Consider the following 27,195-nt stretch of genomic DNA (forward strand, 5'->3'; position numbering starts at 1 on the left):
ATCACAAGGCAACATTTACAATCCATTTACAGTGGTCACAAGTATGTATTGTTGAAGTCTATGGCAGTCTACGCTATTGAAGGTAAGGTAGAGTGGTGGGGGCTTTCTGGAGTAGTGTAATTGCTCTACACCCCACCCATGCCACACTAAGTTTTGTTGGTGTCTGCTGGCTTCCTTGGCTTCCCCTGCTGACACCTGCAGACACATATTGGAGTCGCCAATGTAGGAGCTGCCCTTTGCCTCGGGCCCTTAGCCGCAGGGGCTGCTGGGCAGAGGGTTGCGCAGGTCCAGTCCAGTATAGGGAGGGGTTGCCAATGGGAGTCGCGGGGGGGGGGGGGGGGGGTTTGGGGACGTCACTGGAGGCGGTGCTCAAGGGGGAAGTTGGAAAAGGAGCCTCGCGGACATCACGGGCCGCATTGGGTGAAAATATGGGCAAATTGAAATGCATGGGCAGCCGGGGCGCAGTGCTTACCCGAGGGCCATGGTGGAAATGGCTCAGGAAGCGTGACGGCAGAGGGAGTAGGTCCTCTGGCCAAACAAATGGAAATGCCCAATGGGAGTCGGGGGGTGGCGCGGGAGGCGGCGCTCAAGGGGGAAGTTGGAAAAGGAGCCTCGCGGACATCACGGGCCGCATTGGGTGAAAATATGGGCAAATTGAAATGCATGGGCAGCCGGGGCGCAGTGCTTACCTGAGGGTCATGGTGGAAAAAATAGCGTAGCCCGTAAACATACAAAACACATAATATCCTCCCTGGTGGGCATTACAGCTGCTTGATTTCAGTCTATCAGCCTTATTGGTTCCAAAAACAACTTTTCCAACAAAAATCTAAATCTGCTTTGTGTACTGCTTACACCTTCACCGCCCAATGGGTCACATACCCGTGCTGCTGATCTATATGTGCCACTATCTCCAACCATAAGGGCCATACACTCCGACAATGTCCTCTACTGGATTTCAGGGTCCCTACTGGGGTGATCCTAAATCCCTCCAGGCTCCCACTGCAGCACTCCATCCACAGTGGGGCAGAGCCACCTGGTTCACCTAATAGCAATGGCCCCACAGGTTATTTCATAGCACAGCAAGGGCAGGACCTTAACCCCTCAGGGTTACTCAATGAAAACCCGGGCTGAATTATTACACAAATCGGCCGCATGGATGGAAGAACTGGGAGGGCAAAGTGGGCAAAACCACAAAGGATTGCAGGACCCTGGGAAGATGGCCCAGGGGAACCCACACACATGTCGCATAAGAAGAGAGAACAAATTCAAGTGCACCATTGTTAACCTCTGCAGGTTGTAAAACCCAGGCAGCCTTGTTGAAAGCTGGCAAGGACCAAACCACTGAGAAATACATAACCAACATACCCATGATCCTACAAAGCATCAAGGGGGGGGACTTGCTGCTTGGAGTGCCTAGAAAGTAAAGTTGGAAACCAGGATTTGCTGTGCTTCTAGCAAGGGGAAGGCAACAGGCAGCAGGGGTAAAACAGGCCCTGCAATTGAATCATAGATGTCTGCCCCATTTTTTTTTTTATAGAGTGTGTACCGGTGAGATCCACCCCATGGAGGCACATGAAGAAAGTACAAATATCCAGTTGGAATGGAGCACTCCCCTGCTGCCACCTGTTCCTCTGGAAGTCATCACAGAGTAGATGTCTTAGGACCATATTAAGGCGGCTCCAAGCACAGCCAGTTGGTGGAGAGCTGGGAGCCATGCCTGCCGCTAGACCTCTTTTTGTTACGTTCCTCTCTCTGTCTGCTTCTGGTGTTTATTGTGTTTGTCTTTTTGTCTTAGTGCCCTTATGACCTATGGTACCTGGTGCACGATACAAATGAAATAACGTAACATAACATAACAAGGAGGAAAGCCTGGAGAGGAGCCAGCACCAGAATGAGAGCTGAATATGGAGTGGAGTTGGTAAGAGTGTAGGGTGGGAGAAACAGTTTAGTAGCCAGGTCCCTATGTCTCTGGTTTTAGTGAGCAAGGCACTATATCTCTGGGTTTGGTTGTTGTAAGCAGAGAACTATATCCACATGGGCAATTTAGTGAGCAGGGCATGATATCCAAGGAGCCTGTACAGTGGGCGTTCACTCGCTAAGGAAGTTACATTTGGTAACATTTGAAGGATTTTGTTTAGAGCTGGAGAAGTGTTCTAGGAAGAGCAGGGTGTAATTCAGGAGGTAGACCGAGTCAAGGCGGGTATAAGCGAGCCATTGGAGCAGAACATGGAGGGAGGTGGAGGAGAATCCCAGGAAGGTGGTGAAACGGAAGACGACTGGGGTATTCTAGAAGGTGATGGTTCAGAGAAATGTCTATCCAAGGAAGAATGTAGAGGTGGTACGTTGGAAAGTGTGGCAAAGGAGGTTTACCCTCAGGAGGCAGAGGAGGGTATAGTACTTGAATTAGAGGAAATCGAAGAATGTGGAGGGCATTTGGCCGGCATGGGTGAGGTCCGTTTGAGAGAACCCATCTGAAGGGGTGGATCCCAAATGGGGAACGAGGTATGGGCAAGTGGCATGGCAGCGAGGAGGGCAGGTCCATTCTCATTGGTGGGGCTGGATCTGCAACCCGCTCCCTCCCAATGTGCTGGATCAGAGACCAGACTCCTGGCCATTCAGAGGACCACAACAATGGGTGGGGTCTGACCTTTGACCCAAACAAAGACTTGGGAGTACGCCAGATGGTCCCACCGTGGAGCCGGGTAGTGACCCAACCATTTGTGTTTTCAATAGGGAAGGGTCTGAGCAGGGGAAGCCGGCACCTAGAAACTTTAATGTGGCAAAGACTGCTGGAATAGTCTGGAGTCAAGATGCCCCCCCACCCTCAGATCTGAAGTGTCAGTCTTATTATTCAGTAATGTGTATGTTCTTTCAGTTTCACCCTAAGAATAAACAATTTAATAAAGTAATGCAACTAATAAAGATTCCTTTCAATTAGGCCTGGTGCCACGTCTGTCTGTGATATTGGTGGTGCTGCTGCCAATGTGGCACTATGCTTGGTGTTGGCTACAGTGCCAGGAACTAACCACTTCGACTCCTCTCTCCTTCTCACATTTCGGACATCTCAAAGTCTATCAGCTACACCCCCTCCAAGGTACTCTACCTTTTCTCACCTTCCTCCAGTGACTCGCTGCCTCCAGAGCCCTGGTTCTCTCCAGACTGGACTACTGCAACAGCCTCTTGCTCACCTCCCTTCCTCTGCACCCTCTACAACTCATCCAGAACAGACCCTGCAGTCACCTTGGCCTCCAGCCCAGGGACTGCATCTCTAAAGCACTGGAATCTCTCCACTGGCTCCCCATGGCTGGTAGGCTCAAGTTCTAGAGCCTCTGCATTGTCCACGAGGCTTTCTGGGGCCTGGGACCTACCTACCTGCAACCATTCTTACCTAAATACTGTCCCTCACGAGCCCTCTGCTCATCTACCTCCAACCTTCTGCGCGTGAGCCGGTTCTCCCAGCAGAGATTTAGAGGGAGAGCCTTATCCTCAGCAGGTGCCCCCCTGTGCGCGTTAAACCATTACCTAATGAAGACTCCAAGTGGTCCATACCCATATACCCTGAAGCTCTGCTTTTCGACTGCTCAGCATGCATCCTAACTGTTTGAACACCACCCCAGCCGTGCCACCTTGTGACTCTTTTTTTTAATATAATGGTTGTGTAGCTTAAAACTGGAATAGCCGGAATAGCCTCCCTTCGTCTCGAGCCTGATCTTCTTCTTAGGTTCCGGAAACTCCTCAAGACCTTCCTCTTCCTTCGCTCTCCCTCTACCCTGCTAACCTAGCTCTCTGCTCTTTCCCTCTCTCTCTCTTCCTTCGTTCTCCCTCTATCCTGCTAACCTAGCTCTCTGCTCTTCCCCTATCTCCCTCCTCTTCCTTACAGTTTGCTGACTGGCCGCCTATTTTACCTCAGTCTCGCAGGTCCCGGGCAGCCCCACCAATCCTCTCTTGTACTTGCCTAAGGGCCCTGCACTACTCCCACCCTCACTACACTTGAGAAATAACCCACGACAGTGGCTCTCTGCACTTACACCAGGCTCCACGGACTGGGTGCACTTGGAACCCCCCCACCCCCATCCCTGTGACCGTCTGAGCACTTGCACGATCCGAATGCAGCGTTCCTGAATATGGTCTGCCTGTTTCTCCCTTGTCTTCGCCCCTTAGTTGCACTTGGTAAAACTGCAGAATCGTCATCGGGTCTATTTGCTGTGTCTCAACTGTTCAATATATCATATGCTCTTACTCTGCCTGTGCAGACTACTATCATCTCAGAATTTCATGGGCTTTGAGCGACTGTTGTTTTTCCCAATGTTCCCGCCCTCCTTGACCGCTTTGAAACACTTGTCTTGTGTATAAGCGCTTTATAAATAAACAATACCATACCATTTCAGGGTCTGAAACTGTTTTTTGTGATGGCATTTGTTGGAATCATTTAGCGCTAGAAATAGCTGTGAGCGATTTTATTTCCTGGTTGTGGCCAAGAGCTTACTGATCCCCGATGATGCCAGGTACCTTGTACCACAGCCGCTTCTGTAAGAGGTGGAGCGAATGGCCATAGCTGGACCACCACTGTTGAGTGACCGAGCAGCAACTTGTTAGCTTATCCCTATTGTAGACCCGCCCCCTAAGCAGCCAGCCTCCCTGCCATTGGTTCTAGGCTGCTCGGTGGGGGCATGTTTGACTCTTTTTATATTGTTGTATAAGGTGCAAGCCACACAACAGCGCCCAAGTAGAAGTGGAGGAAGGTTAAGGCTGCGTAACCTTTCAAAACCTTGTCATATTCGAGGGAATTCCCCACCCCATATACGCATTTGGGAGTTAATGGTCGAAAGAAGGTATGACGCAGCTGTTATGTACGCCTGACGTTACGCTAACGCGGTGACGTCAGGTGCTATTAATAAAAGCCCCGCCCCTCCGGACCATTACATGTTGGTATTTGGGCAACTTGAACCTTATATTTAGTTTTTGGTGACCTTGGGTGAACACAAGCCCTTATCAAATGTCTACCCCCCACGCGCCCTAACACTTTTTAAATGTGTGGCTCTTTTGTGTCGGTGCCTGGTTGGCTTTCAAGAAAACGGGTACATTTCGGACAGAATTATGGCTCTGGCGGCCCGATAGGGCACGGGGAAGGGTCTGTAACCTGCTTGATTAATGGATTACATCATTCGCCCGGACCTGGCAGCTTTTGGTGTGCGGGGTCGATCGGTCCAACACGGCATGTAGCATCTGACTCTTATCAGGCGCGGCGCGGGACTGACTCTCCCCAGCCCAACCGACCTCCGAGGAGTCTAGCCAGAGTGCAGGCCCCATCTAGACCGTACCTTGCTAGCTAGGAGAATGCGCGCTCGCTCACGTCGGGTCCTCCCCGGTCTAAGGCGTCCCAGCTGGGGGGAGGGTAGAGTCTGAGGTCACCCGGGGATACTCTAATCTGAATTCTCATCTGCCTTCGATTTGTTTGGAATGCGCGTCCCTGGTGCAATGTGCCAAGCTCTGGTGCTGCGCATGCGCGGGACACATATCGTTCTGTGGGGCTTCCCGGTCACACGGACCCCATCACGGGGCCCCTCTCATATCCAGCCGCAACACTTCTGACTCTGTTCCTCGTCTTCCCCTTTAGTACCATAGATCCTCCTTCCCCTCTTTCTCGCCATGTAATGCTCGATTCCTACTTCTGCTTTTCTCATCGTTCTCATTGTTCCCATTCTCGCTTGCTTTTTCCGTATTCCCTCCTTTCCTTTCTTCCTTGTTCCCTTCCTTTGTTCTCCACTACCCTCTTGTACATTTTCCACTCTTTCTGAATTTAGAATTGTTTCCAGCTCTCCGCTTCACCCCTATTTTCCACCCCTTTTCTCGTCGCTCGCTGCTCTCCACTTGAGTGTAATTCGAGAGGTTGTTTTGAATCTTTGAGGGTTTTTGATAGCTTGGGAAGTCTTAAACAAGCTCCTTTTTAGGTCGGGATTGAACTAATGTTTGCTCCTTCAGAGGAATGTTTGTGTGATGATCAACTGGGAGGCCTGCCAGCTCCAAGTAGCTGCTCACATTCGGATTACCGCGACCAGGGGCGATGGGCGCCCTTACCGCCGGCACAGCACAGCACACTACACAGATCTTTTATCACCTTTCACATAGCAGGATGAAAACGGGTTTAAAGAAAGCGATCCTTTCATGAACAGGTTCAGGATAGAGCGTCCATTCATGGATGAAATCTTGGTAAAAGTAACATGGCCTCTGCGGAAGCAGGAAAAAGGGTGCTCGAAAAGTCGTCTCTACCCATGACAGCAGGTAGGCCTTAGGGGAGGGCCGCCCGGGTGACCGTTCGGAGCGCCCTGCCATTAGGTATGGTATGCTATGGTCCAGCGCTGGTCATTGGGCCGGCTCTCGCCGGATCCGAGATCCGGCACCAGATGTGTAGCCGGATCTCGGGATCCGGCCAGTGTCAGCTGCCCAAACCCACGCTTGGCGCTGGGTTACTTAAAAAAACAAAATAAAAAAAGAATGAGCCCGCGGCAGCTTGGAGTAGGGGGGCGGGGGAGCAGAGCAGCTCCTTTCCAAGCAGTGCTCACACAGTGCAGATTAGATCTCTGAGCCCCCACCTTGGTGGGCTTGGAGTCTAATATGCCCCACGGTGCAAGCGGACTGTGCGCACTGCACAGAGCATAGCGGGGCTAACCCCTACTCTTTGGCCCCGTACATCCTACCAGTAACATGCATAACATTTCCTATCCTGCTTACCCCAATGATAGTCAGAGACTTTCTGAAAGTTGGAAAAATATATAACACTTTACTGGAAAACATGGTCGCATAATTTGAAGTCATCTTATGAGGGCGGCCCCCCAGCCCCTGCTCAGGTTTTATGACTGCCTGGCACCCACCATTGTCTTAGCCGGGTGGCTCCGCCAATCCCGCCTTACAAAGTCCCATGTCCAAAAGCCTGTGAGGCATCTCACATCCTTCCGTTCTTGAGAGAATGGCCCGCCCTGGATTCCATTGCCAGTTCAGTCATTCCTGCAGAGTATGGAGCGAATAAGGCCACTGCATCGGTTGTTGAGTCGTCCCAACCATCCCTAGTGGAATCGGCGCCCGTGTCACCCCATCCTGCCTGAAGCAGCCAGTGGTTGTAGCTCACGGACCAGACCGCAGCGTGCCTCCTTCTCTGGGACCGTCCTCGTAACTCCGCCATGCTTTGGGGTGGCTCCTCCCTCGACCCCCAAATGCCCCCACACAAAATTCCTCCTCCTGATAGTACTCACCAACCACTATTTACATCAGGCTCTTGCCATCAGTCCCCATAGCCCTAGGTTGAAATGGCCCATCCCGTGCTCTGATAGATGCACTCCATCTGTTGCAAAATCTATTAGGTTCCTTTCACATAACTCCAGGTGTCTGACAAAAACAAGCCCTTCCTGATTCATGAAGCACTCCATGCTCCTGTTCACCCCCCTCCTAGACCTTTCCATCGTAGTGTTGGATGCCGCTCCCCGCCGTACCTTCCGCCCCTCCCTAAATCCGCCAGGTCATTCCGCCCAAGGTGCACCACCAATGGTTGGACTCACGGCAAAGACAAGCGCCACTGCGCTGTTATCAACTCCACACCATATCTCTAATATCCAGCTATTTCGAGCTCGCTCAGTCAGCCGCTCTCTCGTCCGCGTGTCCGTTACTGCGTCCTTTGTCACTGCTGCCAGGGCTGGATGAGAGGTCTTGCTCTCTCCGCTCTGGCTATTTAAAGTGCAGAGAGTGTGGGTAGGGTGTAGGGCCCTGAGGCAAGTGTGAAAGAGAACTGGCGGAGGTGCCAGGGACTTGTGAGACTCTGAGGTACACCAGGCGGCCAGTAGGCAAGCTGTAAGGGAAGAGAGGGGAAAGAGCAGAGAATTAGGTTAGCAGGGTAGAGGGAGAGAGGAGGAGGAGGAGGAGGAGAAGAGGAAGGTCTTGAGGTGTTTCCAGAACTTAAGATTAGGCTCAAGACGTAGGGTTGCAGGGAGACATCTGCTGAGGATATGGATCGCCCCTCATTAGCCACCCCATCGCTTTCGAGGGGGGCGCATTTGTTTTCTTGTCCAGTGCGCTATGGCCTCGAAGGCTGGCCTTATTTGAATGGTATGTGGGATCGAATGGTTGCATGTCACGCACAGGTAAGACTTACCTGGGCATGAAGTGCAAGTATGGGGCTTTTATGTATATTTAGAGAGGCGTCAGGAGGGAGAGGCATGTTGTGGCTGTCCAACTCCAGGAAGTGCTGATGTAGTTGTAAAAGTGAATTACACCCTTGTTTCCAAACGGGAAACCTGAGTGGCGGACAAGGGAGCAACCACTGTTGCAAAGTTGGGGCAGACCGATATTGCTGGATGTACATTTAGGATTGCAGTTATGGAGAGCTTTAGCAATATTACTTGGAAAATTACAGTGTCACAGACTGTCTTCAGAAATTCTCATTTCCATTAGATGGCTCTCATGTTTTTTATTATCAAATCTTTACTATGTTTGTTGCCAGATTTTTGAGACTGTAGGGTAATTTGACTCAGCACCACGCTCCTAGACTCGATCATACACAACTGTCTCAGTGTACCGAAACTATTATACTTTACCTTGTATGTACCCCCCCTAACATCTCTCCCATCCCCATCTCTGCGGTTTCTTTCTCCTGATCTATCAATGTAATGAGCACCCAGATACCCAAGGGTTTAGCGCGCTATAACAAATGCAAAAATAAATAAATAGGGCGTGTCCTGGCTGATCCCGTAATCTCCCATGGGCTCCCTCCACCCTAGCCAAAACTTCCCTGTCACCCAACATCAGCGTTAACATTACAAATCAGTAACCCCTGCTGTCAAAGTCAGCCTGTCTATCATGGGAGGGCCTAAAGGCCAAGCCACTTCCATCTTCTTCCCGCCAAAACTTCCAAAGGGCACCCTACTCTAGTGTCCCCACACCTCCTCTGCCTGGCCTTTTGCCTCCTTACCTTTTTTATTCCTTTCCGCTCCGGCTTCCTCTCTCATCATCCTCCCTTCTGTTCTTCCACATCCTCCTCTTTGTTCCTTGTCACTGCGGTTTTCTCCTCTTACACTCACTCTCTACACTTCCACCCTCCACTCTCTCCCTCTACCCCTCTTCTATCTAATTCACCCCACTCTCTCTCACAATCGACTTCACTCTCTCCACTGGGACCCATTCTCTCACATAAAATAGCCCCACCTGCACTCCTATCCACCTCCACAGATTCTACAGCATTCCGCTCCACCTGCTTTTCTCCTCCTGACCCCCCCCACCCCGACCACCACTTCTGTTTGATTCCTCTGGGTCATTCATACCTGTGATTCCCTTTTTCTGTCCTCCCCCACCCCCATTGGTCCATGTTTCAGCCGACACTGTGGGCCAATTTAAGGCCGGCACCCCCTCCTCCGTGGTTGCATCATCATGGTGCAAAGGTACAAAATGCCATCTAAGCCGCCCCCTTGTAGGCACACTGTTTTTCATAAGAGTTACTGGATTGTCACCCGCTGGATGTTGGTTTTGTGTTCCTTTTGAACTGCGGTGAGTGATGCTCCTGTTCTGTGGCATGCATCGGAATGTCGCTGCATGGAAGTCGTCGATTTCCTCAAGCGGTCTGCTGGGTTTGCTCGGTGTGGAAGGGCATGATGGTACAGACCGGTCTAAAAAAAAAAAAAAAAAAGAGACCTCTGGCCAGGTTTGAGAGTGCATGGCGTTGGGTGATTGAATATGCTACCGGTCTTAGCAGTCGAGGCTTATTCTGAGGATTTATGGACTGGGGCCATCCCAACACCCTCGCCCCACCTCTAGTCTAGGACTGGCTCTGAATTACATCCTGCCTTTTACCCCAGGCCTTCTACCCGATGTCAGGAGGGCTTCCTGTTTCACCTTAACACAGTCAAGCCCCTGGACCTGTCGCAGTAGTCACCATTGCAAGGTAAATCTGCTGTGTACAGCGATGACATATTGAAGCCTGCAGGAAGGACTTGCCATGTGTATGTAGAATGGATTCAGTTTGGACTGCCATTAACTTGGGGAGAATACATATTTGTGGTAAGCACTTCCTTTGGAAAGCACGAGTGAAGGGGATCCATCAAGCCCCATTGACGGTGACCCAAAAGATTGATGGATTCTAGAAGTTTGTCTGTGGAAAGAGAATTGTCAGTTGTAGAGGTTGGGGTCTGGAGATTTTCTCATGGACATGCTACTGTTCACCTGTAGTGGCGGATAAATTCTGAGGATTGAGCCCAGGCCAAAACTCCACATTTCAACTCGAAGTATAGTTTCTGCTCATTGTTCCGAGGACAAAAAGATGCACCGGTTAGATTTTGGGCATTTTTCTCATTCAAAGAAACAGTTTTACCTGTTGTAATAATTAGCTTTTAGGTCCCAGTAAGAAAGCAAAACCTATTATCTGGAAAATGTGATGTTTTTATGGATTGTAGGATTGAGAATCTGCCCCCAATAGGAAAGGAGGGGGAATTCTGGGATTTCTTTTTCAGGGTTGAAAACAACTTTTTCTTTGTAGGAAGTAAGAATTCTGGATATTATTAATGGACAAAGAGCCTGTCCAATATACGAATTATGTGTTTGTGGTATTCGATCATGACCATAACCTTTACCTGTAGACCAAATGGGCTCAGCGTATCGGCACAATTGCCGAGCATGTGTCATTAACAAGTGAAATATGGCAGTAACATCTAGTCGAACACAAGTTAATGTGATGTTGCAAGATTTGTTCTGGTGACTAGGAAGGATTAGTTCTGGGGAGTGGACCCAGGATAATCAGCTAGTTAATATTGGGAGGGAGATGTTTTGGGGATTCACCAGACATAGAGAAAGTGCCCCCCTGCAGAAAGGTCTGGGGATTTTGAAGGCGATCTGGAATCTGTGAGGAACAAACTGAGTGGTTGGAACCTTAATGACTCAAGCTGAGCTTCCACAACAACCTATTCAAACAGCCATTGTTAGGGACTGGCCAAATGGCCCCCACAAACAGCCCCTAGTTTACACATGGGGGTGGGGGGCACAGACCTAGGTCAAGTTCTCGGCCAGATCTGCCTTTGGAATAATGACCCACAATTACAATGGAGTTAAGAAATAAAACAAAAACAGAGGTGATGGCTTAAAGGTTTAGAATGAAACTTAACTTCTGGCATTGCTCCAGACCATCGTTCTTCGCCTGCTAAGCCATTACAGAAGGGGAAAGCCCATATGCAAATCAGGCTTGGTCCCACACCAAAAGAGGCAGTCCAGCCCAAATTGCTAGGTCATATCCCTTCTGCACGAGACCACAAGCAGCTCCAAACATGTTTCAGCCTTGTTGGGCCTCATCACTTGTTTGGTTTTAGTTTGTTTCCCTATGTGGAAGGGTATGCCCAGACGTGGGTCCCTTGCTCGCTGTGCCACAGGGAACCAAGCTGCACCTCACTGAGGCAGCCCGACAAGGACAAAACATGACTCTGGTTGCTTGTGTTTCCGTGCAGGGATGACCTGGCCTAGTAGTTCGGGCAGGGCTGCTCCTATTGGTAGCAGTACCTGACTGATTTGCATATGGCTGGATCCTTTTTGTAATTCCTCAGACATGCTAAAGAAATGGTAGAGTGGAAGGTTGCTCAGAACAATGCCAGTGGTTCCGATTAATTGGAAACCTGCCACCCATCACATTTTTTGGGTTCAAAAATAAAAAACAAGAATATATTAATTCTATCAATTATTAGGTCACCTGTAGGATGGATTGATTCTGGTATTCACTCACCCAGGTATATAACACATGTCAATAAGATGAATGACTTCTTCTGTGTCTTCGACCAAGAACAGTCATCATTATAATAGGGAAAAGTTCACAGAGGGGAGGGTCTGTGGGTCACACAGATATAAAATGGATCAACTATAGAAAAGGTAGGCTCCATGAGTTTGCCATCTACAGAAAAAAAATGATTCTCCGCCTTTGCGTGTAGGAAGGATGGGCATCTGGGGATTCAATCGGGGAAGTTAGATTAAATTGCGTTCCTGAAAGGATGGGTTCTGATTGTTAAGCCTATAAGATAACTTGGCTATTTAAGAGCCTGCCTCATACATTTGAGATTTTAGGTAAGAGTGGTGGGGTTTTACTGGAGTACAGTAATGTCTGTATTCCCGCCCACACCACACTTACTTTATCCATTGCTGTAGGTTGTTGGCGTCGGGCCTCTCAGCCGAACACTGGTTAACATGGAGTGGAGCCACTCAGTGGAGAGCTGCCCTTTCCCTCTGGCCCTTGGCCACTTACCTCGGCAAGGCTGCCGTGTGGAGGACTGACGATGCAAGATTCTCGTCATGTGCTTCATGAACGGGCTAATCGGCCCCAGTAAGGGTGGGTAGTAGGAGGGGGAGAGGCAGGCCCGTGCCTGGGAGTGCACGGAGAGCCGTGATCAACAAAGCAAGAGAGAAGCTACGTTGATAGAAATAATGAATCCCCAAAGAAATACTGCTTACCCAGTGAAAGTTAACAGCCCATGGATGCAGGAAAATTGGCAAAGCAAGGCCCGTAGCAGGCTGGAAAAAAATTAAAATCTGTGATGATTAGTACTGATTGATTGGGTGCTGAGTTATGCAGCATTGTGTGGTTACCTGGGGCGTGGGACTTCCTGTTGGGCTCACCTCTTGTGCGATTGTGGTGGTTTGCTTTGTCTTTTCGGTCTAGGGTTTGGGTTTGTGATGTGTTCCCAGAGGCGTGTGCTCTCCTGGGTTGATTGCTTCCCTGGTGTCGGGATAAGTTGCTGTTGCGTTGCAACACGCAGTGGCGTCTACCTCACTGGTTCAGTCCAGCTCTAGTCTGGCTAAATTCAGTAGAAATTCTAGTGTGACTAAATTCAACTTCGGTGTTATCTCATTCTGTGTAATTCTAGCGTGGCTATGTTCGGTAGAGGCGTTTTATAGATCATTCCAGTTCTAGGGTGGCTACATTCAACAGTAGTGTTGCCTGATTCAGTGCAAATCTAGTTTTGACTGTTCAGGTCAACTCTTGAATGGTTAACTTCAGTAGAAGTGCTATCTAGCCCGACTACAGTTCTAGTGAGACTAAGTTCAACAGCCTCGCTGCACAGCTCAGTGTGATTGTAGTGTGACTAAGTTCAAGTGGCAGCTGGGATTAAGCAGTGGCAGACTTCAGAGAGCAGCTAGATTCAACAGTGGCAAAGTTCAAAGGTTAGCAGCATTTAAAACAGTGGCAAACCTCAGAGCACAACAGGGCTAAAACAGTGACGCAGTTCAGGGCACTGCTAGTCTGAACACAGTGGCAAAGTCAAAGGACAGGGGGGTTAAAAATGGGGGCAAACCTCACAGGACAGCACAATTTAATACAGTGGCAAACTTCAGGGCTCAGCTAGATTCCACAGAGGGGCTACCTTCCCAATTCAGCACAGTGGCAAGTTCAAAAGGCAGCTGGATTTAAGCAGTGTAAAACCTCCGAGGGCAGCATAATTTAAGAGCATTTAATCTTCAGAATGCAGCAGGACTAAACGCTGGCCAAATTCAAAAGAGTAGCAGGATGCAAACAGTGGCGGACTTCAGAGCGCAGCTAAGATTCCACAGGGCGGCTACTCTCCCAATGCAGCTAAATTCAGCACAGTAGCACATTTAAAAGGCTGCAAGATTCGAAACGTGCCAAATTTCACAGGGCAGCAGAATATAAAACAGTATTAAAACTTCAGGATGCAGCAGGACTAAACTGGCAAATGTCAGGGTGCAGTTAGATTCAACACAGTGGCAAAATTCAAAGGGTAGCAGACCAAATGTAATGTTCCATATTTTGAGGGGGCCAGGTTACTGCATTAACCTATTGTACTAATGAGACAGCTTGGAATATGTCTGCTCAGCCAAGCCTAGAGTAGGAATCCAAGCAAAAGCTGTTTTGTGTTTAGTGTGCCTGGAGTCACAGCCAAATACACACTTTATATCCTGGGGGATGTTTGGAATCACGTCTCAACCCCCCCCCCCTCTTCTTCCCACCACTGAAGTGTAATCCTGTCGGCCACTGCTGTAATAATTGTAGTCCTATGTTTATGTTGGTGGCCAGTCCTGTTTTTATTTTGAAAATCTGGTCACCCTGCTTTACCCCCATGTCCTCTCTTCCTTGTCCCAGTCCTTAAAACATGAAGCCAACCCACCTCCCCCCAGACATTCTCCCAAGTATTCCCTTAAAATGAAATGTGGCCTCATCTCCCCTTATCCAAAAGAGATCTGAAAGGGGGCGGCCTTAAGTTGCGTCTGTTCTTTCTTCTGTCCTCTTGGCCACCTCTCCTGCAGGGAGCCTACTGGTCTAGTCTCCCCACACATCTTGCTTAATGGCGCTCCAAGGAACCTTGCTGGGCTCAGCTATTGGTGGAAGTCACAAGGAATAGACACCTCGATAAGTAAAGCGGCCCCTCGCTACATAAGCACTTTCTGCTGGGCTGAGGGACATTATGGGAACAAGTTGTTCCAAAACGCTGCATGATCACCTGTATTAGTGACATGATGTGTGGAATTCAGGGCATAGGGTCTGTCTCTCCTCCCTCGTTACCGCTACAGAGCCAGAAAAAAAGGTTACTGCTGCTGGCTCCTTATGTCGGTGGGGGGGGGGTAAGCCCACCTTCCACATTGTGTTCCGCTGCAGCCCAGAGGCAGGGCATTCTCATGAAGTTCCCAAAGGGTGGGACTCTCCCCTCCATGGCATGTGTCCCGGGCTGCTGAGTAGGGGTAGGGATTTCTTCTCTGACCTATCGGAAGTAGCAGGGAATGTTTAGGCCAGTGGGGGTTCATCTGTTTGTTATGCAGGACGAGCAGAATTGGTATGGCTTCCTCTGCACTGATGTGTAGCTACAAATCAGATGGTTCTAAAGGAGTAAACCAAGCAGAAAGAGGCTTCAATTTCATCACAATCAAACTCCTTAAGCTGGCTATCACAATTATGAGCCTGTGTTGGCACCTCCAAGGCGAGGGCAGTTAATGTATGGGATAGCATTTGGACAGAGTGGCTACAGTCATCAGTAAAAGCTAACATTGCCACAGGGTAGTAAGCAACAGTAATACTGTGAAAGGAAGAAGATAGCATTGGTTGGTCTGCTCTACCATTGCCGTCCATGGAACTGTACAAGAAGGGAAATGGTGATAAGAGGCGCTTTATAAGCTGCCATACAATACAGTAGTGTACAGGGTGCCCCCAGATCAGTGTCAAGAGTAGCATGGACCTGAACAGAACAGATCGAGTATGGCGCCTGGGCCTTACCCAAGTCTCTAACATGTTACATGGTTAAGTTAGCATTTTTAAATTAGATTCCAAATAAGTTTCCAAGAACATAGTCCGTTTTCTGTTTTCCATCCTCGCCCACAAGCAGGCTTTCAGCCTCATGAACCCAAATGGCATTATAGCCTCCTCCTTAATTCCTTCTCTGAGGAATTCTACCCTTCCTCAACTTCCCCAGGGACTCAATGTTACCCGTGCTCTGGTTCTCTCCAGGCTAGACTATTGCAATAGCCTCCTTCTTAATCTTAATGCGTCCACCCTGCGACCCCTCCAGCTAATCCAGAATAGGGCAGCAAGATTTATCCTTGGCCTCAAGCCCAGGGACTGCATCTCGCCTGCCCTACAAAGCCTTCGCTGGCTCCCGGTCCCAGCAAGGATTATATTCAAAACCCCCTGTATCAACCACAAGGCTATCTGGGGCCGGGGACCACTATATCTTCAATGCTTCCTGACTAAATACTCCCCTTCTAGACTCCTGTGTTCCTCTGGCACCAACTCCCTGCATGTGAAGCGATTTGCTAAACCGAGAGCTGGTGGTCTATCACTTTCTTCAGCTGGCTCCCTCCTTTGGAACAGCCTACCTCTTCCTCTGCGTTTTGAGCAGGACCTCCTTAAATTCCGGAAAAACAATAAGACCTTTCTCTTTACCTCTTCCTTCTCCTCCTCTCTTCCCTGCTAATCATGCACTAGCATGGCTGATGTGCAGGGCCCTTATGTATCCTTGGGACCCTGACCCTCCGACATCTATCATCTCAGCCACTGTCCGTTTACTGGGCTTAGGAGGTTGCACTTACGTTCTTTTCTTCTTTGCACTTTACCCCGAGCTCTTCTCAATAAGCACCACAGCACCTATCCCCTCCCCCCTGCACTTGTACGTTCCGAACACTCACAAGGCATAGTCGGTTTGTCTCCCCTCCATGTTAGTCTCACCATTTGTTTGAACTATTTAATTATTTACCTTTGTTATAATTCATTGTCTACCTCCCCTATCGCCATGTCGGTGCTTTAAAACTATTTTGCTAATTGTATAAGCGCCTACTAAATGACAAATACATAAATAAGTGAACGGTAAGGTACAGTGATTGCAGAAGTTGGCCGTGTGAAAGAACGCGAGTCTCACCAACAAAAGGAGTGGTACCTCAATTGCAGGGGGATAATTCTGTTCTATGACGGCCGCTTGGACCGGAGCAGGAGCCCCTGGGGGATCAGGAGAGGTACATTCTGTACGCTTTTACAGGAACCTGCTCTGCCCCTTTCCTTGCACCTACAAACTGGGCTGCCTACGAACCTTATGAAAGTGTTGGTGCTCCAAAGTCGCCAGTGCGGGTGGGGAGACACAGGGACTTTTGAAGCACAGGGATTTTAGCTACTTGGTGGAGCGATTGAGTAGTACCCTTTCATGCCTTTTTATTGGGTGTCTCGGTACTCGTTCCTTCGTCTATCACCCTCCCATGTGCCGATAGTCTGCATGGTGCTGAGAAATGTGTTATTTCTTTAGTAAGTTTTAGGAAGTGTAAGTAACAGATTCAGGATATTTGGTTGGTAAAGAAGAGTGTGTCTTCAACATCCTCTTTTTCCTTAGTCACTAAAGTTCTAATAACAAGGTTTGAGGTTGGTGAAGGCAGGCTTTATTCACAGCTCGGAGCAAGGGCTGTGGCTCTCGCAGTCCGTGGGTCTTGCGCTGGGGTGCTGCCTCAATGCTCGGGTACTCCGGGTCCTAATCTCACAATGGTCTTAAGTGGGTGGCTAGAAGCATGCTTTTCGAGAAGATGGATACCTGCACTTGATCATGCATGCCTCCGTGTGAATTTTCCCATGTAACCTTTTGGTATTCTATTTTACAGACCGGCCCACCAAAACATCAGATGTCGATGTTTCATCCTCAAATGTCGATTCGAAACAGACTGCAGCTGCGGACCCTGAGGATGTCTGCCAGCGTGGGCCGAGCATCACTGTGGCCAAGAAGCAGAACTGGGCCAGGTTCTCCTCCATCACCCGGGAGCCCAGGACCTCCTTCAGTCGGAAGCATCCCTTCTGCCTTCAGGCCCCTGCAAACGTGCAGAACAATCAGAGTACTATGTGTGGGCAGAAGCCCGAGACCAGAATGGAGTGTAGTAGGCCCGATATCCTGTCACCATGTCCTCTGAAGAATAGCACTGAATTCCTCTCCTCTTCCGTTGTCCAAGCTTGTGGGCAAGAAGTGCTGAGGATCGAGGAGAGCACTTCTGGGGCTTGTTCACCCACTCCGATTATGAAGTTTACCGGCCATGCTGGCATGGACGAGAACGCCAGGCTGTCGTTCAGCTACCAGGAAATGTGTAACTCTTCCAGCATCAAGTACAGTGGCCATGGGGCATACCTGCAAAGTCTGGAACGAAGCAGCAGGGAATGGGTGCTCTCATCTCCCAAGGGACAAGGCTTGGAAGAAGGCCTCACAATGACCTTGACGTCTGTAGGTGAGCTGCAGGAATCCATCATCATGTCCAGTGAAGGGGACATCTGGTACAACCCGATCCCAGAAGATGAGGACCTGTCCACTATGCTGGACAAGACCGACTCCTGGAAGAAATGGGGGATGGTGCCCAAAGAAGGAGACTTGTTGAAAACAAGGAACAGCGAAGCAACACCGGGTCATGACACGACTAAGAGGGCAAACCCTGATGCAGTGACTAGCAGCAGCAGCAGCAGCTCTGCTCTATCAGTCTTCTCAAATGTCTCACACACCGTGAATGGTGGACCGGAGGGCTCCTGCCTTAAGAGACTCCACGAGCCGGTGGTTGTGGTGACTGGAGCATCACCACCAAGGAGTCCTGGAGAAGAGGACCTCTTGCAGAAATCTGAGGTTTTGGGTAAGGGCACACTTTTTAATTTTTTTTGCTTATGTTTATCTTTATTGTGTTGTCCCTTTATTTCTGAATCCGCTTTACTGTTATGTTGGTATCCAACAACACCCTATGATGCTGTACCACACACCACAATACCAGCATTAAGCACAGGTCGCAATATACAAATATGTACTTAGGAACTATCATGAGGCTCCAGATTGAGTAACCTAATGACCTGGAGAAATTGAGTTGTTTCTTGGGATGTACAGCACAGCGGTCTGAATCCATAGGAGCACGGAGCACGCTGCAGAGTCCTCCAACACCTCTATGCTTCTCCCCATCCACACAGAGTTCCCAGCATGCTTCCTGGCAGCTTATTGCAATTCAGGGAACAAATCACCCCTGAATTAATCGTGGACCGACTTACTTATGCACACCTTTGTACAAAGTAGACCTTTTTTAGATCACTGCTGATTGTAGGGAATTAACTTGACCGACTTGCTGTTGTTGGTTTCCAAGGCTTATTCTGTTGATGTGTTGTGGTCTCACGTTAATGGCTTGATGTGAAACTGGTGCACATGTGATTAAAAACAGTGTTTGAAGCGGTACTTCGTCATCGAAGCTCTGGACGTCGGGCTGCAACCTGTGGCCCTGCAGATGTTTTGCACTACGTCCCTGATGCTAAAGCAACATTGACTATGCTATCTAAGGCTGATGGGAGTTGTAGTCAAAAATATCTGGACAACCAAAGGCTGCAGACCCCCTTCCACACCAAGCCCAACTTTGACTCCTTAGTGCAAGTCTGCGAAGAGGCCCAGGGGTTAAATTAAATAGTTTGACTGTCACTTCTCTGTGTTATCCCAGCCAAGAATGCATAACGATTGGCCTTGTCACACTTTGCAGACAAAAAGGGGTTGGGAAGGTCATGCTGGTAGGATCGTGGTAAAGGCAACAGTGGAATGCTGTTGTGTTGGCGTGTGCAGGGTGGAAGCACCCATTTAGTTGTGTGCCCAGTGTGTATTCTGCTGTGTTGCCACTGCTAGACATTCTCTGGGGTGTGTTCGCTATAAAGGCTGCCGGATGATTAAGATGATTGTGGTGGGTGCATTAGATCGGGGTGAGGTGTGGATAGATGGAGATGGGGTCGGGTATGAAGAACTTGTTGGTAGTCTTTGGGCAGTGGGTGTGGTATTTAAGGTTGGCAGGTTTAGCCGTGAGCCATTAGGGAGGGATGTGTAGGTGGGAGAGAGCAGGGGATCTGGTTTGGTGATATGAGTATTTATGGCTTGCTTGCTCTATTTTTGCTGGCTCTACACCCCTGTCGAAGGTTCTATAGAGTCAAGTGTTTGGCCGGCTGCACATTTTCAGGGCTGAGTTGTATGGAGACCGGTGGGAACCTTTGGTTTATCCTGGGATACTTGGTGCATATTCCGTTTGCTTTAGATGAAGAGCCATGTTGTAGTTTCCTAAATGTCAGGTGGTTCACTTTCAAGAAGAGATGTTTGAGAAGGGAATTTCAGAAATATTGGCTAACCATGAGAAATGGGATCCTCCTTGTCTTTTTCCCTTGAAGTCTTGGACACAATCTTGAGTGGCCTGAGTTGATCTGAGTGTTCTGGGAGCAGGGGGCAGCGGCTGTCGTGCTGAAATATCGTATAGAATCACACAATTCCCTTGTTAAACGTCAAACACATGAGTTTAGGTCGAGCGGTATTCGAGGCTAAAGAAGATTCTGATTACAGCATTGAGGAACACGACAAAGGCGGCAACATTTGATATCTTCACACCGAATGGTGGGGGCGGCGACACACAGCAGTACATAAACTTATTTTTAGAATGTTTCCATACCCACATAGTTCATTTAGTTCAAGCTCAGTTTAATTAGTTCAAGCTCACCTCAGTCTTCTGGCGAATACACCATTTCAATATTGCCTTTCATGTTACGCAAAGTTCCCTTGAAAAAAAAAAACTCACTGTGTGTAATATCTGCCTTCCAAGGGATTACAACAAGCCTCACTGTCGCACATGCAAACTCTAAAAACTAAAACGTTCTAAGAGCGTTAATTAAGCATTGGGAAGACTACACTATCCAGCCAGAGAAAGTGTTGGGAGAATCGAGCACTATCACGAAAGAATTTGACGCAGAGGAACCAGCCATTTGCTTCAAAAGCAATTCCTGAGGAGCAAATGGGAAAGGAAACATCACGCGTTTCCTTGCAATTGGTCACCAGATCCACAGGGTTGATTTGCTGTTGAGGTATCCCCTGGTGTCCTTAATGCTATGCAAGCTAAAACGAGGCCCAAAAGTAAGCCAGATGGCACACGCCCAAGGCCAATGACTGAGCAACTGGCTTTGAAACTGAATTTGCCTGCCAAAATACTTACATTGCGGCCTAAAACTAAAATGCAAACTTCCAAATCAAAGGTGCACTAACACTGCTGAGCACTGAACATAAAGGAAAGGATAATCCTCACAAAGCACTACGTGAGGACACCTTGGTGCCGGAAATTAAAACTTAACACCAAAATCTTTAATCAAACTACCCTCATTGGCATCCTTTGAAGAGGAAGGCACACTTAGGCCATGAGTAAAAAGGGGATGACCATATCTTTCTCTGAATCTGAAGGAGAACTCGAGGAAGACGATACGCCTAGCAGGCCAACGCCATCTCAGAAGCGTAAAGGCCAGGGTAGTAAATGGTATGAGGAAAGCTTCACCAAAGTGATGACTACAATGGAGTCCTTTATAAAACAATGCGAACACACTTAAGAAGAAAAATGATATTGTAGAGAGTGTACACCCTCCAAAAAAGGTAAAAAGAAATCTAGAACAACCCCCTGTGGAGGAGGAAAATTTATTTTTTTATTTACATTTTTTATTGACTTTATCTGGTTACACTATATAGATAACCTTTTTCCAACAGAAAACGTCAGATAAAATGTTCCTTCTTATCAACCTTTAATTGCGCGGTGGCCCATGATTTTCGATTATTCTGCTTCTGTGTCTTTTTCTTTTAATTTTCGAAATATTTTGTCCAATAGTTTGAGCAGAGCCAAAGTCAGTGGAATTCAGGGGCCCGACAACAGTTCTGACCACCAATCTTCCAAGGAGCGTGAGCCATAGTTCTTTGTCACTCCCAGCATTAAAGTCTGTCTGGTTCCCAGCATGGCCGGCCATACAAGTACCAGGTGTTTTAGAGTTTCAACTGTAGATTTCTCTTCACATAATCTGCATGTTGTCCCTGAATCTCCCACCTAAGATCTCTCTGGTCGGAAATAAGTTCAGCAGGAATCGTGTGAATTGGTCCCTCAAGTACAAATTCGGGAAGAGTTTGACATATTTAGGTAGCAAATTTAGTTTTCTGGCTTCATGAATCGGTTTTTCATAGAGTTTTAGGGTCTGCTGTTCTTCCTGTGTGGCAATCCAGTCCACAGCTTCCTTTTCACTCTATCTTGGTTGTTCCACAACGTTATATCTGATTCATCTAATTCCGCCAGGATTGCTTGGCAGATCGTACACCGTTCTGATAGTGTAGCATCATTATTGTTCACCAGGGCTTCTCTAAGGACTGCAAAACTCCCTGTCTTCGAATTGTGAAGGCATTTTCTATATATACAGAGATTTCCAGGTTGCTATAGATTTCATGGCCGTTAGGCTTAATTCCATGCGTATTGCTTAAATGGTGGTACTCTTTGGTCGAAGGACCCCCTTACAAAATAACCCTTCAAGCTTCAACCAATTTTCTACCTGAAATGAGCATGAAGTTTCTGCCCCATAAGTCAATGTAGGTATCTCCTTCATGCAGTAGAAAGAGATTAGTGGAGAAAGAGGAAAAAACGTAAATTCTCTTTAAGGGAATTCTCCCTTGACTGGCTAGATTTTTTGCTTTTGCTTTCAATTGCTCGAGTCTTGGGATATCCCTTGAGCTAGTATTGAGGCATACTCCCAGGTATATCAACAATTTTACTTCCGGGATTCTGCTTCCCATGAGGTGCCACATATTGACTTTTTGATGGGTCTCTACGTCCCTTTTTTAAAGACCAAGACCATTGATTTGACTGGGTTTATTCGGAGCATATGGGCTTCCACATATTTGTGTAATGCATCAATTTGCCTCTGTAGTCCCACCAGTGTCTGATCTAGTAGAACTACATCTGCGTAGATGAGTCTTCCTGTGCTCTGTTGCCCAATATTAGGTGGAAAACATCTTATATTATGGAATGCCTCCTCCATATCTGAATTGAAGAGCTGAGGTGCCAATTGGCAGCCCTGTTTGAGGCCTTTGTTAGTGTTGATTTCTTTTGTAAGAAGACCCGATCTATCCAATCTGATACATATTGACGTATCTGAGTAGAGGTCATAGATGGCTTCTGTGATTTCATCAGTGCAGCCCCAGCTCTTTAGTTTACCCCAGAGTGTCTAATCCTGCAAGAGATCTATACAGGCCATGTAGAGCTTCTTATCAATCCCTCTTTCTACCTGGTCCTTCAAGAGGTTAATAATGAAGATGCTTAATGACGTTCCCACGCCCTTTGTGAAACCTGCTTGCCATACATCCCTATGCCCCGTTACTACAGACCACTTGACCAAGTTCTTCAAAACTAATGTTGCGAATACCTTTCCTGCTACGTCAAGTAGTGCTATTGGACGATAATTGCCTGGTTCGTATTTAGGGCCTTTTTTATATATTGTGGAAGAAAAATCAGTTATCCCATGTGGTTGGTATTTGTCATGCACTCATAATATATTAGAATAAGGTCGTCATAAAGGTTGACCACTCTAACGGGTTCTGTTTCAGTAAGGCGTTCGTCATCCCATCGGCTCCTGGGGCTCTAGAGCTGTTCAATTTTATGATGGTATCTTGGACGTCAGCGATCTTGGTGTCTAATTGATTCCACGATGTACATTTCTTTTGCATATTTGCTAGGGTGGTCTCATTAGGGTCATAAAATTCATCCATTTCTCAGCTGGTATTGGATTTATCAATAAGCCATCCTGCAGTGCGTCCAGAGTGCTACTCCGGGCCCAGGTTTCAGCCATGTTTTTTGATCTTACTCTCACCAACATTGTCTGTGCGTCCTGGAGTAGCAATTGCTTTTTGTGAATCTTTCCCCAGTTATGATATTTCTGTTTTAGTTTGTGGATCTGTTGTTTTGAGTCTGCTTAGGATGTTTCTTCAGAGCCCCAATGGAGCTAATTAATTCCTTTTTCTTAGTGTGAATGATTTTATCAAAGACGTGGCACCTGCGGATTGTTAACCTGTTCCTGTATGCTTTTCTGAAAAAAAAAATCAATAGGCATGAGTAATAAATTGGATGTCCATCTTTTTGTTTCTTTTGGGATATTGCCCTCTCCAGGTTGTCTTGGAGGGTAGGTATGTTCTGATATCCTCATCCTGTTTCTGCCTGGGACAATTTCAAGGTTACCCAAATGATGGGGCCTTGCGTATGCCCTGTGATCAGCCAGTTCATGGAAAGAAGTTTATGATCATTTGCCGTTGTTTCCTTGATTGTTAGGGAATCTATTTGCATGATCATGTTGCGAGAGACACAAATATAATTTATAATTTGTGCTTCTTGTTTCCTTTCCAAGTTGCCTGCCCAGGTATCACCATAGGTGTTTCCATTTAGTAGCAATATGTCTCTTGCAGTTCTAGTACCTTTCCAGCGTTGCCCCCTTAATCTGGATTCTGACGTTAGTGTCTGAGCATCTTCAAGTTCTTTACCATTCTTGTCAAAACATTGACAATTTGGGTCCCCCCCTAAAATAAGGTAAGGATCAGCCCATTTCTCTCTTGTCTGATATCTGCAAATCTGCTCTGGGAAATCCTGCAATATCCACTTTCTTTGATTCCAGTACAGGTTTATAAGGTACACAATGTTGTGTGATTTGTCTTATCCCCTAAGTGATTATCCAACTAATAGTTGGATATCTGGGCTTATAGTTTGCTCTTAAAGAGGTTCAAATTTGAGCTGGTTACTAATTAATGAGTAGACCAGACATTGGGTGGCCTTGGTCTCCTTTAACCGCTGGGTTTCGATAGATGGTATAGCCTTCCAAAGTTGAGCGGTGGGACGGGTCTCTCAACCAAGTCTCTTGTAAATATGTTACATCATGGTCCCTTATGATTGAGTCTTTGTTGTTAAACGGGTGTGAGAACTCCCTCGTATTTGAGCTGCTTCTTTTTTTAGGTGAGATGGCATTATGGCTTCCCTATTTTTTCCACTAGCAGCCTCGCAAGCCATTTCCAGTTCTCCTTGCCTCCTTTGTTGTCATTTGACCCTTTCTCCCTCTGGGTGTAATTAGGGCTTTTTTGGTCCTGTCTGGACGTAGAGTACCTGGTATTAGAAACCGTAGCTAGCGGTTTCCTTCTGTCCTCACCTCCCATCTCTTTGTTTCTTGATTGTTCGTGTCTTGGTCTGGGTAGCAGTTCCTTTGTTGAACTAGGATGATCATGTCCTCGAAGGGTCCTGGGATCAAATCCCATTGGTCTGAGACTGCTCACCTCATCAAGTCATAGCTGTGCTATCGGTGTCAATGCCAGATGAGGATAAACCTATCTGTCCGTCCTTCAACTAAAGAATTTGAATATGAGAAGGTCGTTTGGTCTAGAGGGATCTCGGAGCGGGAATGTGGTGGAAAAGTCTAATTACGTTCGCCTGGTACAGAATTAGGCTGTCCTTAGTTTGGGTCAATCTTTCGAACAGCAGACTTCAGGTTGATCTTTGTTTGATGTCATTGCATCTCCCGCCATTCTTCATCTTTTGCTGTTTCTCTACTAGTTTTCGATTCCGGGAGACCTTGTGTCCACTTCTGTTTAATCTCGGGGGGGATATATTACATAAAAGTCCCTTTCGGGTATCGGTTGGTTCTCCATCGTTCTATAGTGGTCTTTTAATGGCCATGGTTTCCTTTTTTGCTCTTTTTGAAGCGACACAATGATTTTTGGTTCTTTTTGAGGTGACTCAGGAGTAGGTGAAGCTTGGAATTGTTGGTTGTGTGAGGCTCGCGGGTCCCTTACAAGCTGTTTCCGTGGTTTTTTGTATATCATCCACCATGGACTCGGTTGTTCTATGGCCGCTTGGTTGCTCGCTACATTTCGGACCTACCGGTCTCTTAGACCATGTTGGTTTGTCCTCTTCACTCTGTTCCTGTTCAGATTCCATGGTTAGAGGTTTAGGTCGGTTCGTCCACCTCTGATGTTTCATACTCCTCTTTCTCTGGGCTTGATATAGTGTAGGTTGATAGATTTAATAAGTCATCCATGTCGTATCCGATTTTATTTTTTGTCTGTGGTGGCTATCGCCTTCCGATTGTTCGGAGTTTGATGTTTGTTGATTGAAGTAATCAAGTCAGCTGCGGTATGCGTTGTCGTTATCCTTGCCGGTACCCCAGTACTACTTTTTGGAAGTGTGATGTATTTAATAAATGCTCTGCTTGCATTAGATTTGGTTCTTCAATTTCTTCCCCCTGGCTCTATTCAGTGTCTCCCCTCTTTTAATTTGCATTTTTGCCATCAGTGTGTTTCGTTGTGGTGTAGTGTTTTGATGTGCCTCTTTCTGAGTTGGTTTTGCCCTCCTGAAAATTTCATAGTTTCATTGGCTGGTTGTTTTTTGGATCCTTAAATTGCTTGTTCTTGTTGGGTAAATACCCTTTCAATGGTACCGATCGCGATGGTTGTGTTGGTATTAACTATTCTGGATCAATTGGTGTTGCGGCCTGAACTGTAATGTTATTAACTCCTTCCTCGTTGGTTTTTTTGGGGTCCCCCAGTGTTTCTGGGGAGACGGTTGGACTGGTCTCTGTGCGCCTTGATTTAGGGTCCCTGGATCCACCCCGGCCGTTTGGGTTTCAGCCGTTGCATGAGGTTGAGGGTACAGCAGTGTTTGTGTCTCCTTGACTGATTTCACTACTGATGCCTCACTTCCTGTCAGTTGGGTCTCTGTTAAGTCAAAGCCTCTCGACATTCTCCTGAGTTGTTTATCTTTGATGATAGGATCCAAAATGGTGTGAAGTAGGCTTGTGACTTTTGCTGAGCTGGTATCCATGTTATTTTGAATCGCTGTCACAAACCCTTCTACATACACCATTTTGGACTGCAGCATCGCTAGCATCGTTGTTTGGTCTTTAAGCTGCTCTCCCATTTGCTCGTATAGTTTCATAAATGGGGCTAGAGATGTTGTTAGTGTTGAGATAATCAGGAAGTTTGCATCACTTGGCAGTTCTTTTTTGGATCCGGTCTTATTTTGTGCGTTACCAGCTGAATCTGTTTGTGTAGCTTGAGATAGTATACTATTCACCGTCTGTGTCCCAATCGCAGTTTGTTGCTCTGGCAAGATCTTTGTACTCGCTCTTCCCCTTGCATCCTTGGCTTTTTCTGGTGTTGGATCTGAATTGCATGGGCCATTCCCATTGGGGTCTGAGGCCCTGCGCTCTTTTGCTATCTCCGATTGTGTCTCTACTTGTGTGTTGGTAAGAGAAACCTCCAAACCCTGGAGGTTCTCTTGTCTAGGTTTCTGTTGTGGGATGTCGTCCCGCTGATATGGGTGGTGATCTTATTTCATCTCCACAACTAGGGATGTTTCCAACATCAATTGGTCTGAGATTTCACTTTGCGTTTGTTGGGACGTCTGTTTCCTTGATGTTTCCATCCTGTTTTTTTGTAAGGGCCCTGCGGGAGTGGCTACTCCTCCTATTTGGTTCTCCCAAAAAAAGAACCTGTGACCATTTAGATCAGTGTCCAGACTTGGCGGGCGTGGTTTCTAGATGTTTTTATCACCATAGGGTGTGGCCAGGTGGCTCTTAGCCCCCACTTTGTACGTGCTAACCTTGTACTCATGTTTGTTCATAATGGGTCTTGTCACCCTGTAATAGGCTCCTCTCCGGTTCTCCATATTGTTAGTTGCCCATATGCTCTGTTGCGATGGTTTGGCTATATGGGTTGCTTTGAAATTGAATACTTTTAGTCTGTATTTTTAATCTGCCTGAATCGGGGGATGAGGCTATCCCCGTATTTGTTGATGCATCTTGCTCATCCTTACTACTTCTTTTGCAGGAATCTCCATCTCTGTGCCACCTACCGCATGGTCATCGTGGTTCAGTCCTTGTAGTTT

At 47.5% G+C, this 27,195-nt stretch overlaps 1 protein-coding gene across 1 annotated transcript in view; it reads left to right on the plus strand.

Moving 5' to 3' along the window:
- SYDE1 (synapse defective Rho GTPase homolog 1) overlaps positions 1–27,195 on the plus strand; it is a 212,605-nt gene that overhangs the window by 132,220 nt on the left and 53,190 nt on the right. The window contains exon 2 of the mRNA XM_069603930.1: positions 17,101–18,105. Within this exon, the coding sequence (XP_069460031.1) occupies positions 17,101–18,105 (1,005 nt within the window). The remainder of the gene's footprint in view (positions 1–17,100; positions 18,106–27,195) is intronic.

The sequence above is a fragment of the Ambystoma mexicanum genome, chromosome 3q (genome assembly GCF_040938575.1).
Source record: "Ambystoma mexicanum isolate Mex_15411 chromosome 3q, UKY_AmexF1_1, whole genome shotgun sequence".
NCBI lineage: Eukaryota > Metazoa > Chordata > Amphibia > Caudata > Ambystomatidae > Ambystoma > Ambystoma mexicanum.